At 42.6% G+C, this 13,560-nt stretch overlaps 1 protein-coding gene across 1 annotated transcript in view; it reads right to left on the bottom strand.

Moving 5' to 3' along the window:
• LOC140907924 (complement C4-like) overlaps window positions 1-13,560 on the bottom strand; it is a 94,460-nt gene that overhangs the window by 35,480 nt on the left and 45,420 nt on the right. Inside the window, exons 23-24 of the mRNA XM_073335234.1 lie at window positions 9,779-9,859; window positions 1,607-1,810 (exon numbers count right to left, since the gene is read on the bottom strand). Of these exons, the coding sequence (XP_073191335.1) occupies window positions 1,607-1,810; window positions 9,779-9,859 (285 nt within the window). The remainder of the gene's footprint in view (window positions 1-1,606; window positions 1,811-9,778; window positions 9,860-13,560) is intronic.

Genomic DNA, 13,560 nt, shown 5'->3' with positions numbered 1-13,560 from the left:
CCATCCACTAGGCCAGTAACCCTCTCAAAGAAGGAAATTAGGTTGATCTGGCATGATTTGTTCCTGACTAATCCATGCTGGATATTCCTTATAACCCTGTTATCATCCACACATTTATGAATTGCTTGTTTAATCATTTGTTCCAGTATCTTTCTAGGTATCAAAGTGAGGCTGGCTGTTCTATAATTTTCTGTCTCCTCATCTCACCCCTTTTTTAAAATAGGCACCATGTTTGCCCTTCTCAAGTCTTCTGGGACCTCATCTGTCCTCCAGGAGCTCTCAAAGATAATTGGATATATGGATCAATTTCAATATTCATATTAGAGTGTGTTTGGCTTATAAGCAAGTACAAATGGTAACCATATATATAGCTCTGCTGTAATAAAGACACAACAGGAATATGTTTCACCACAATATAATTCTTTTCAGAGTAACAGCCGTGTTAGTCTGTATTCGCAAAAAGAAAAGGAGTACTTGTGGCACCTTAGAGACTAACCAATTTATTTGAGCATGAGCTTTCGTGAGCTACAGCTCACTTATCCGATGAAGTGAGCTGTAGCTCACGAAAGCTCATGCTCAAATAAATTGGTTAGTCTCTAAGGTGCCACAAGTCCTCCTTTTCTTTTTGCGAATATAATTCTTGTCATGAGAATATTTCATTAATAGCTATTTATTTAAGGGGATAAGCTGCAGGTGTGGTTCTATTCTGCATGTTGCACAATGACAACTCTGCAGTAAGGTTTGCAATGTCTTACTTCATTCCCAGTCTTATTTGATAGCCTGTAAAAACTTCAAAGGGAATTGCTGTGGGAGCAGAGGTTATAGTGTACCTAAGTACTGGCATCCAGCAATGGATGGCTGTAGCTTTCTTCATGGGCTTGTGACAAATGATGCTACCAGATGAAAGCAGGGAAAAATAGCTTTGGATCATCAATAAAATAGGTAACAAGCTGGAGGAATTTTAAGAGCTGGGGATATTTTTATAGCCGCATTTGAATTAATTTAAAAGACACCACGTACTATAGACTAATGTAAATACATGGCTCAACAGATATTGCATGGCAGCAGCGTCCACATGGACATTTAGTGCGTGGCAGGTTAGTGCAGAGTAGACTTACACCCCAACTTGACATGAACTAAGTGTTCATGTAGAGAAGCCCTAAGTAGCATTCATATCACTGGGAGTTCCATGCCCATACAGGAGTTGGGAGAAGGGAAGCCCCTAATTATATTAGAAAAGGTTTGCAGAATTCTAATTAACCAAAAAGAATCTTTGGGTCAGAGCCTTAGCTGGTAGAAACTGACACAACTCCATTGACTTGGATCTTTATCAGTTCACAGACAGCTGTGGATTTGCTTACACCCTTCCCCTTTGATTTTATAAGTGTATGGAATTTCATTTGTTCTTCCATTATCATCCTGGCAGGTGAATGTGCAGATTTTGTGTCTGGTTGCTAAATATCCATAATAGTTCTGCAAGTTAGTTAGAATCAAGCTCAGTCCTATGTCTAACATCAATGTTTACTCTACAATGCAAAGAGAGAACAAATAAAATAGTTTTGCTATTTTGGTGGGGGGGCAGGGAGGAGGATGATGTTCCACATACCTTGTGCAATCATGTTATAGGCTTCTTCTTTCCGTTCAGGTTTAAAGTTGATCCACTGTTCACTTGCTTCCAGGTATTCAATGGCATATGTTGCTGGAGCCATTGTCACCATAGTTTGCTCAGCGCAACCAGTTGGCACTTTGATAAGCTTATCAATTCCAGCTGGACTAAGACAGTTTTGAATGGACTCACCCATTATATCCCCTATATTGGCAAAAAAAAAAAAAATCAGACCAAAATTATTGTATTTAAAGGTTGGAAAGGGTAAAAAATAAGAGTAAACATAACCCTAAAATAACTGGTTATATGATGTTAAATATTTCCGACCATCTTTTATTTCAGAAGTTCTAGCATGCTTTGGAGCAGTGACTTGAATTTTGGTGTGTGTGTGTGGTTGGGCATGTGTGTGTGTGTGTGTGTGTGAACATTGTGCCAGTGATATGCCTTTTGCCATGCCGGTGAAAAATCTGCCCTAATTTGGCCAAGTTACAAGTCTTTGAAAAATCATAGTTTGCATGTGCTCAGTAGACATTTGTTATATCTTCAGTTTAATTCTCTGAAAATTCCATCTGGACTGGGCATAAGCCAGCCCAGGGTTGAGCAGGACTTTCCCTGCAATTGCAGTTCTGTGACCCTAAGCACACCTCCGTGCCAACTGGCAAATGGTTTAGTGTTCTGTAACAACAACTTCGAGTAGGCTTGACAAACTCTCTGCACCTAGCAGACCACTTTCATAGTATTTACCCATAAAGAATGTCATGGCCTCTAATAAAGGCTTATCTTATACTGATCCTCATAATCATCATGAGATATATGTACAGATGGTGTTTAAAGATGTTGTGTATATGTATGCTGTAAAGTCTGTCACTAACCAAATTAAAAAACAGGTTTCTTCCAGACAGGAGTTAGGATATATATTCACCTGTCCATCTTGGTTCACATGTACATTAGTATTATAAGCCAACACAGTGGGAGACCAATTTAAACATGAAGTCAACAAGAGGTTGGGATGAAACTGGAGACTAAACCACAGAGGGTTCCTGATGTCTCTGGGGGGACAAAAAATGAACTTTGAACATAAGAACATAAGAATGGCCATACTGGGTCAGACCAAAGGTCCATGCAGCCCAGTATGCTGACTACCGACAGTGGCCAATGCCAGGCGCACCAGAGGGAGTGAACCTAACAGGTAATGATCAGTGATCTCTCTCCTGCCATCCATCTTCACCCTCTGACAAACAGAGGCTAGGGACACCATTCCCTACCCATCCTGGCTAATAGCCATTAATGGACTTAGCCTCCAGGAATTTATGCAGTTCTCTTTTAAACCCTGTTATAGTCTTAGCCTTCATAACCTCCTCAGGCAAGGCATTCCACAGGTTGACTGTGCGCTGTGCGAAGAACTTCTTTTTATTTGTTTTAAACCTGCTGTCCATTAATTTCATTTGGTGACCCCTAGTTCTTATATTATGTGAACAAGTACATACATTTTCCTTATTCACTTTCTCCAGACCACTCATGACTTTATAGACCTCTATCATAACCCCCTTTAGTCTCCTCTTTTCCTTGATTGCAAGGAGACATTTTGTTATCCACTCACCGAGGAAAACCCATGGCAGAGGGAAGGTGCGTCATGAATGCTTGGATCCTGGTTTGTCTGAAACCAGCTATCTCTGCATAAGACTGAACTTGGGGTGGGGGTGGGGAATCTACTTCATTATGTAGGAAAGGTAACCACTGATAAGTGTAGACCCAGCTTGGCATTTTACGATTTTGTTTTTTATGAAACCATTCCTGTTTCCATTGTCCTTACTCACTGTCCCCTACATTTTAGCTTTTGATAATAAACTTATGATTGTTTTTACTGTAGCTCTATCTCAGTGCTGTGATGTTATATAGGAACTTACTCTCAGTGTACACTGGGGATAGCGAATCTGGCAATTTCTGAGAGTGTCCAGCAACAGGAGCTGGATACTACAGGGGAACATTTCAAAGGTGATTGAGGACTGGGGTACACCTCTTGTTAACCCGCAAGGCAAAGTAAGGGCTGACAGAGCCCTGAGGAGATTGTTTGGGTGGCTAACAGATGCGTAGTGTCAGGAAGCTGACACCCAGAACCAGCAAGTCTTCCTCTCGCTGGGGTCAGTGGGGTAACAGTCATGGGCATCCTGAGAAAGTGTCACGAGTTCCCAGCTGTGCCAGGTCCAAGCACTGGAACTGTGAGCAGGGAGGCTGTCTCTCCCATGCTTTCAAAGACGCTCCTATTGGGCCCAGGAGGCATGAGCCACCTGAACTGAATAACTGAATGCAGAGGGGAAAGAGCTGGACCTGAAATGTGTGTGTGTGTGTGTGTGTGTGGCAGGGGAGACAGAGTGAATTCATTTGGACAAGGCCGTTGGGAGGTATGGATACAATGGAACTGGAGGCTGAAGGGTATGAGGGGGAGAGGGAAAACTGGGACCAGGAGTCGGGGGTAAAGGGGAGACTGGGACTGGATGGGCAAGGAGACTAGGACTTGGAGCCTGGTGCAGAGAAGATTATGACTGGTAAGATAAATAGACTGAGACTGGGAGACAGTTGTGGGGGACTGGGACTAGCTGGAGAAGGAGATTGGGAGCCAGGAAGGGAAAAGGAGGGGGCACTAGGAGCCAGTGGATGAGGAAGGAGATTGTGGTTGGTCTAGGAGACTGGGAGAGAAGAATGAGACTGGTTGAGCAAGGAGATGAGGACTGGGAACGAGTGGGGCCAGGGGGAGAGGTGAAGGGGAAAGAGGCTGGTCTGATGAAGAGCCCAGGTAAAGTGGGAGAATTAAGACTGGATGTGCAAAGAGACTGAAACAAGCAGCTGGGTGGGGTGGAAATGCTGGATGTTGGAGAAGGAGCCCAGAGAGGGAGATTGGGACTGGAGCTTATGGGGATGGGGAACGAGGGTATGGGATGACCAGATGCTTGTGGTGAAGACACAGATTGAGAAAGAAGCCAGGAGATGGGAACTGGGACTGGCTGGGAAAGGAGACCAGGGCTAGGATGAGAAGCCTGAGGAATGGAGAATGGAACTGGCTAGGCATGAAGAACACAACTGGGACAAGGAATCAGTGTTGGGAAAGACGCAGGACAGGGACATGTTGGAGGGGATTGAAAAGATGGGGTCAAGCTTGGAGCAAATGGGCAGAAGAGCATGTGCCCACTAGGGAAAACTCCCCTCCAGAGACTGTAATGGAACCCATGATTCCCAAGTCTCACCATTTCTCCGCTGTCAGCAGACATCAGTGAAACCCTCTGGCAAAGTGTGTTGCTTTTCCCGCTCTAGTGCTGGTCCACACAGAGAATGACAACTTCTACTGCTATCAGTTACTTTGTTAGCTCCACAGGCAGAGGTCTGTGCAGTGGATCTAAAAGTTCCAACCCTGCTGATGACCCATGTTGGTGTCAATATGATGACACATGATGGAATTTCTGGGGGGTTTTCAGTTTGCTTTTTAAAAAAACTAGTAAATTACACAAAAATTGGCTACCCGTGCAACCTTAATTTGCCCCTCTCTGAGTATGCGTTATGATCCAGTCTTTAATTATATGATCACATACTATTTTTTCCACAGAACCCCTGCCTCATTCAATGCACAGGATGGATTTTACTCTGCAGGTGAATCAGGGTTGTGTTAGTGAAAGCAACTGTTTTCTGTAGAGAGATTTAGGTTAGATATTGGGAAAAACTTTCTAATTATAAGGATAGTTAAGCACTGGAATGGGTTACCTAGGGATGGTAGAATCCCTGTCATTGGAGGCCTTAAAGGCCAGGTTAGACAAACATGTAGGGGTGGTCTAGCTATCTTAATCCTGGCTTGACACTGGGAACGGATTAGATGACCTCTTGAGGTCCCTTCCAGCCCTCCTTTCTATTTTTCTTCTCCTTTCATCTGGGTTAAAAGCAAGCAATTTTGAATATCAAGTCTAGGTTGGTGATCCAATTGATTGCTTCAGGTGAAGTGGAGAGGATGGCAGAGATACCACTGAGATATGATCATTTGACATATTGATTGATGAGGTGTTCCATAGTTTGAAATCTGTTTCCACAGTCACAAATAGGATTGTGCCTCTATCTCTCAGTCCCCATTTATGGAGAAAGTAGGCACATCTGATGTGTGCATGCAATTCAAAGTGAACCATATTTTCTATGGGAGTGAAAAGCCACTGGGTTCTTCAACATGATCCTTGATTTGGTGTGTATTTGGGACATTGGCATCCGTCCACCTTCCACCCCAAGTTTTCAAGCTCTTGGGGTATCTCTACACTACAATAAAAGAACCACAGCTGGCCCAGGTCAGCTGAGTGAGGCTGCACAGCTATAAAATTGCAGTGTAGACATTTGGGCTTGAGCTGAAGTCTGGGATCTGAGACCCCATGAGTGGGGAGGGTCCCTGAGCCCAGGCTCCAGCCTAAGCCCAAACATCTAAACTGAAACTTTATAGCCACACAGCCTGAGATCTGAGCAAGCTGCAGCTGTGCTGCAGGTCTTTTGTCGCTGTGTAGATGTACCCTTGTATTGCAAGCCAAAAAGGTTTTCTGGATTTGAAACAGAATCTTAATATATTATTTAGCCCTTCATGTATTGGAAGATCCTTGTTCCCTTGAATACGATGGAACTCCCAAAGAATTCTCATGACAAATTTGAGGTAAGTGGATATGTGCCAGTTCAGGAAGCCAGGATCAACAAGAAGCATTGATTTCACTGTGCCTGTAATAATCCATGTGAATGTGTTAAACTGAATCCACAAATGAGAATCCACAAATGATCATAGAATCATAGAATCATAGAATATCAGGGTTGGAAGGGACCTCAGGAGGTCATCTAGTCCAACCCCCTGCTCAAAAGCAGGACCCATACCCAATTAAATCATCCCAGCCAGGGCTTTGTCAAGCCTGACCTTAAAAACGTCTAAGGAAGGAGATTCCACCACCTCCCTAGGCAACGCATTCCAGTGTTTCACCACCCTCCTAGTGAAAAAGTTTTTCCTAATATCCAACCTGAACCTCCCCCACTGCAACTTGAGACCATTACTCCTTGTCCTGTCCTCTTCCACCACTGAGAATAGTCTAGAACCATCCTCTCTGGAATTACCTCTCAGGTAGTTGAAAGCAGCTATCAAATCCCCCCTCATTCTTCTCTTCTGCAGACTAAACAATCCCAGTTCCCTCAGCCTCTCCTCATAACTCATGTGTTCCAGACCCCTAATCATTTTTGTTGCCCTTCGCTGGACTCTCTCCAATTTATCCACATCCTTCTTGTAGTGTGGGGCCCAAAACTGGACACAGTACTCCAGATGAGGCCTCACCAATGTCGAATAGAGGGGGATGATCACGTCCCTCGATCTGCTTGCTATGCCCCTACTTATACATCCCAAAATGCCATTGGCCTTCTTGGCAACAAGGGCACACTGCTGACTCATATCCAGCTTCTCGTCCACTGTCACCCCTAGGTCCTTTTCCGCAGAACTGCTGCCTAGCCATTCGGTCCCTAGTCTGTAGCGGTGCATGGGATTCTTCCGTCCTAAGTGCAGGACCCTGCACTTATCCTTATTGAACCTCATCAGATTTCTTTTGGCCCAATCCTCCAATTTGTCTAGGTCCCTCTGTATCTTATCCCTGCCCTCCAGTGTATCTACCACTCCTCCCAGTTTAGTATCATCTGCAAATTTGCTGAGAGTGCAATCCACACCATCCTCCATATCATTTATGAAGATATTGAACAAAACCGGCCCCAGGACCGACCCTTGGGCACTCCACTTGATACCGGCTGCCAACTAGACATGGAGCCATTGATCACTACCCGTTGAGCCCGACAATCTAGCCAGCTTTCTACCCACCTTATAGTGCATTCATCCAGCCCATACTTCCTTAACTTGCTGACAAGAATATTGTGGGAGACCGTGTCAAAAGCTTTGCCACAATGTATTCATCTAGGCCAATGGTTCTCAACCAAAGCTTTGATGTGTGGGAGCTATGTGTAGCCAATTAGTTTAATTAATCATTTAATAGAGGATTTATTGTTGTGGTTAAGTATAATTAATTAATGTGTAATGGACAGGTTTAAGCATGATAGGATCATAGGAGTATAAGATTGACAAGTATTTATGAGAGATAAATATGTATTTATAACGCAAGGTCTACAGACTGAGGCCTGTATGATTTCAGCTTAGCCATACTAGGCCTCAGGAGGTTGACATAAGTAGGTAACCCAGGAATAACCCTGTACCAGTAAAGTTACAAGATAAATGTAAAAGAATGTTTAAGAAAATATGCCACAATGTATTCGCCTAGGCCAATGGTTCTCAACCAAAGGTATGGGTACACAGGGTACACAGAGGTCTTCTAAGGGGTACATCAACTCTTATAGACATTTGCCTAGTTTTAAAACAGGGTACATAAAAAAGCACTAGCCAAGTCAGTACAAACGAAAATTTCATACAGACAATGACTTGTTTATACTGCTCTATATACTATACACTGAAATGTAAGTACAATATTCATATTCCAATTGATTTATTTTATAATTATATGGTAAAATGAGAAAGTAAACCATTTTTCAGGAATAGTGTGGCTGTGTCACTTTTGTATTTTTTGTCTGATTTTGTAAGCAAGCAGTTTTTAAGTGAGGTGAAACTTAGAGTATACAAAACAAATCAAATTCCTTAAAAGGGCACAGGGTCTAGACAGCAAGACACCTGATTGTAACCTCATGAGAAATTCTGCAGGAACTGCAGGTTACCATCCAGATGTGTCTGCACAGATGTTAATGAGAATAAGAGGAACTAAGGCCAGGACTCCATTAAAACACATCTGTGAAAATGCTACATGCACTGACGGGAGAGCTTCTCCCATCAGCACAGTTACTCCATCTCTGTGAGAGGCGGTAGCTATGTTGACAAGAGAAGCCTTTCCATCGACATTGCACTGTCTACGCCGGGAGTTAGGTCACTATAACTGTGTTGCTCAGGGGTATGGATTTTTCAACCCCCCTGAGTGACATAGTTATAGGATGTAAGTTTGTAATGTAGACCTGGTCTACCAGGATAACCTATGAAAAGCGGCGCACCCATAAGTTTATGGGGTGTGGAAGTGCAAATAAGGAAAAAGGGGTTGACAGCCTTATGCATATGTATGAGCCTTAGTAGGCCTAAGCATAACTCGGGATAAAAGATATTGCCAGGTCTGTGTAGTGGGAGGGGAGAATAAATGTACGAGGGGATGCCAAGATGTCAACCACGGGTGGTGATGATGACAATGATGAGGAGAATAATGACTGACACTCCAGGGTCCCCCAGCAGGAGATGTGAGTGATACTGGTCATAGGCTAAACATTTTGCACTCTCTCTGTATCCGCTATTGTATTTTAGTATTTGTTGGATTGTTTATCTGTTTAGAGAATTTGTTACTAGAACTTGTAATAAACTGGAATTGTTTCTTGTGTGCTCCTAGGGTCTTCTAATAATGATAATATTCCTGATACTCCGGCCCTCAGGAGACTGAATCTTTAACCAATACTGTCTAAGAGATTAATCAATGATCAATACACACATCCATCAATAAGGCTACATGTGTGTCCAGACAGGTGCACAGTATTTTGTGGCAGAGAAATCTACCTGCTAAGGGACAACCAACTTATCCGACGTCCCAGATTGAACAGCAATGGAAACTCTATGACTGACCAATGAAGATAAAAATAATTCTGAATTGCTGCTCCTTACTTGAGTACTGTACAGTCTATGCACTGAATGAGGCAGGGCTCCCATGGAAAAAATAGTATTTGATCATGTAGTTAAAGACTTTTCATAATGCATATGATTCTGGCATTTCCTAACTGCTGAATGCTTGACTTTGCAACCTTAATGTTCTTTTAACATAATTTTTTGTGTGTTTTACACAGACACAACCAATATTAGATTATATATACACATTTGCTATGTAGAGAGTAGATGGAGAGGGGCACGGCTTAGATTTGGCTCTGCCTCTCTCAGTGATTTGGGACAAACCAACAGTAGAGTATTTCCTGCTGAATGACAGGGGAACCCCAGGAAAGAATTGTGACTCAGATTTACAGGGATCAGTTTATGAACCTGATCCACCAGTTCACATATCATTTGCCATCATTTTAATCTCTGGAGGCTATTTTTACCTTTCACGCTCATAAAGACATGGCTGTCAGACTCTGGTATCATATCAGAGGGTTTCTTCAGATCAAGAACAAGGTTTCTAACTAGAAAAGAAGATGTGCATGAGAACTCTGTAAGTGTTATCCAGTACAATTTAATTTAAAAACATATCCTTCATACCAATATCTCACAATGCATAGCAGTTACAACAGAAACGTTACATGAGGAAGTTGTGAGAGTTCAGGTCAAGGGCAGACAAGAAGCAGCATGAAGAGCTGATAATAGTGGCCCTGATTCAGCAAGGTATTTAAGCATGTGCTTAACTTTAAGCACCTGAGTAATTGCAATGGAATTTCAGTATCACTACTTAGGTGCTTAAAGTGACATGCATGCTTAAGCACCTTGCTGAACCAGGGCCAGTAAGTGCTAGCATGAGAAACGTGTAAGTTATGAAGAAATGATTTTGAACAGCATTTTAAAAAGGGATCAGGGACGCAGAAAGATGTGTGAATGAATTATTCTTGATAGACAGTACAGTGTCAGCAAAGGGTTAACAGTTTTCTGGCTATGAAACTCTTCCAATGAAAGTCTCTCTCCACCAGAGTAGATTGCATCATGGAACTGGTCACCCAAATGCCCTGAGAGAAAGCTGCTTCTGTATGGAAATAAAACCCCCTTCAACTGCACACCCCTAGTTGTCACCTACCACCTGACACCGGAAACCATATGGGGGTCTCATTAAAAAAATTACAACCGATACTTGATGGGGACCACATCCTAAAAGAAATATTTCCTGAACCCCGTATTCTGGCCTTCAAACAACCCCCTGACCACTCCAAGCTCATCATCAGAAGCAAGCTCCCCACAGATCAGGACACACCAACTGAAAGCAGCACCAGACACAAAACCTATAGACATATCTCCACTGCTACGATAATCAATACCCCCCACAATACACCTTTCAAGATGCAGGAGTCCTACACATGCCTATCATGATATGTGATGTACTTCATCCAGTGCACTAAATGCCAATAACAACCCCCAATAACAGCCATGTAGGTGAAACCATACAATCACTGTGCTCTTGAATGAACTCAGACAGAACACGATAAAAGACAAAAACACCATATCACCCATGGGTGAACACTTTTCACAAAATGATCACTCTATATCACACCTCTTCTCATCCTCAAAAGAAATCTGCACAACACCTTCAAAAGACAAACCTGCGAGCTTAAATTCATAGTTTTGCTAGACACTAAAACTCATAGACTGAATAGCACCACTGGATTTATAGCCTATTACAATAATCTGTAACAGGGGTGAACAAACCTGCGGCTTGTGAGTCATATGCGGTGCTTTTACAGTTAAAGTATGGCTCGCAGAGCGACACCCCCATTCTCCGCCTACTAGACTGCGGGCAGAGACTCGGACGCGCTATCTCAGAGTCAGGGTGGTGGGCCTTGGGGCTTCGGCCTGTAGGAGGTGCCTGCTGGGCCTTGGGGCTTCTGTCCTGCAGGGGGAAGGTGGGGGGCTCAGGGCTGGAGCCCTGGCCGGCACGTCCGGCTCTCAAACCTCTGAAGATTATCATATGCAGCTCAGAGGGTCAGTACGTTTGATCATCCCAATCTAAAACTTACTAACACTCCCCATGTCTCTCGATGGCTGTCAGACAGGATTTTACTGGAAACTTAGATTGTTTTTTTTAACTATATCTCCATTTTGTTCACAAGAAACAACTTTATTGACAACTGGAGCTGTGTGTGTGTATAATCGATATTTCGGTTCATTGGCCAAACCAAAAAAAACCCCAACCCTAAAATAGTTCATATCAGATCAAAATGGAAATTTTTTGATTTTCTTGCCAAAACAAAAGATATATAGATTCAAGTCAAATGAAATGTATTATTTAGATTTTAAACATTTTTAACCACTTCTTTTTTAAATTAAAAGCAAGGAAATTTGGAAACACCAGTCACAAAACTAGAAAAGGAAGTGGTGCACTCAACTGAGATGTGTGAGACTGAGGGTCAAGTCCCATTCTGCCTTATCCAGAGCAATGATTTGAACTTGGGTCTCGCACCTCCCAGTTGTGTGCCCTAACCACTGAGCAACAGGGTACGCTGGGATGGGTCTTTCTCAGTCTCTCCTATTGAACATTCCACTTTGTACAACATACATTGTCATTGGAACAGGGATTTGAATTTGAGTCTCCCACATGCAAGCTCAAAAATTGTTTTTGGCTGAAACTATTCAGCAAATTTATGTTGAATTCTCAAATAGTTTCAACAGACCCAAAACTGCATTTTTTGGTGAAGAAACTATTTGTCCTAAAACTTTTTGCCTAGCTCTAGTGTCAACCAATTGAACTGAGAGCAGAACATTATCATGGTTTATCTAGAGGACAACTTGTGTATGTTTTCCTCTGCGAGCAGTCGGTCCCATTTAGGTTAATGAGACTCTTCACTGAGCAAGGGGAACACGATTTGGCTGCTGATTTGGAGTGAAATTTTATCAATATTAATTTTTAGTAATTTGACACATTCACATGTCAAATTATTTGTTTGCTGAAAAAGAGAAAAAGGAAATATTTTATGGCGGTAACTGTAGCTGTCTTGCTAGTCACTATCATTCTGGTAAACAAGGATTGGCAGTACAATTATTCTGAGCATGAAACCACAGAAAAGGGACAACAAACATCGATTTTCCAGGACAAAAATTTACTTAAAACATACAATAAATATTTCAATCAAATATTTCAGCTTATTTCCCGGTGCCATGTAACAGAGCATGGGGACAGGAATGTCACTTTAGATAAGTTCTTACACTTACCTCTGAAGCATCTGGTGCTTGCCACTGTCAGAGATGGAATCCAGAAGTAAAAAGAAAAGGAGTACTTGTGGCACGTTAGAGACTAACCAATTTATTTGAGCATAAGCTTTCGTGAGCTACAGCTCACTACATCGGATGCATACTGTGGAAAGGACAGAAGATGTTTTTATACACACAAATCATGAAAAAATGGGTGTTTATCACTACAAAAGGTTTTCTCTCCCCCCACCCCACTCTCCTGCTGCTAATAGCTTATGTAAAGTGATCACTCTCCTTACAATGTGTATGATAATCAAGGTGGGCCATTTCCAGCACAAATCCAGGTTTTCTCCTCCCCGCAACCCCGCCACACACACAAACCCACTCTCCTGTTGGTAATAGCTTATCTAAAGTGATCACTCTCCTTACAATGTGTATGATAATCAAGGTGGGCCATTTCCAGCACAAATCCAGGTTTTCTCTCCCCCCCACACCCCACACACAAACCCACTCTCCTGTTGGTAATAGCTTATCTAAAGTAATCACTCCCCTTACAATGTGTATGATAATCAAGTTGGGCCATTTCCAGCACAAATCCAGGTTTTCTCCTCCCCCCCACACCACTCCCAAAAAACCCCACTCTCCTGTTGGTAATAGCTTATCTAAAGTGATCATTCTCCTTACAATGTGTATGATAATCAAGGTGGGCCATTTCCAGCACAAATCCAGGGTTTAACAAGAACATTTGAGGAGGGGGGGGGCTAGGAAAACAAGGGGAAATAGGTTACCTTGCATAATGACTTAGCCACTCCCAATCTCTGTTCAAGCCTAAGTTAATTGTATCCAATTTGCAAATGAATTCCAATTCAGCAGTCTCTTGCTGGAGTCTGGATTTGAAGTTTTTCTGTTGTAATATTGCAACTTTCATGTCTGTAATCGCGTGACCAGAGAAATTGAAGTGTTCTCCGACTGGTTTATGAATGTTATAATTCTT

This window comes from Lepidochelys kempii, chromosome 1, assembly GCF_965140265.1.
Source record: "Lepidochelys kempii isolate rLepKem1 chromosome 1, rLepKem1.hap2, whole genome shotgun sequence".
NCBI lineage: Eukaryota > Metazoa > Chordata > Testudines > Cheloniidae > Lepidochelys > Lepidochelys kempii.
This window is presented reverse-complemented; position numbering and strand designations above follow the sequence as displayed.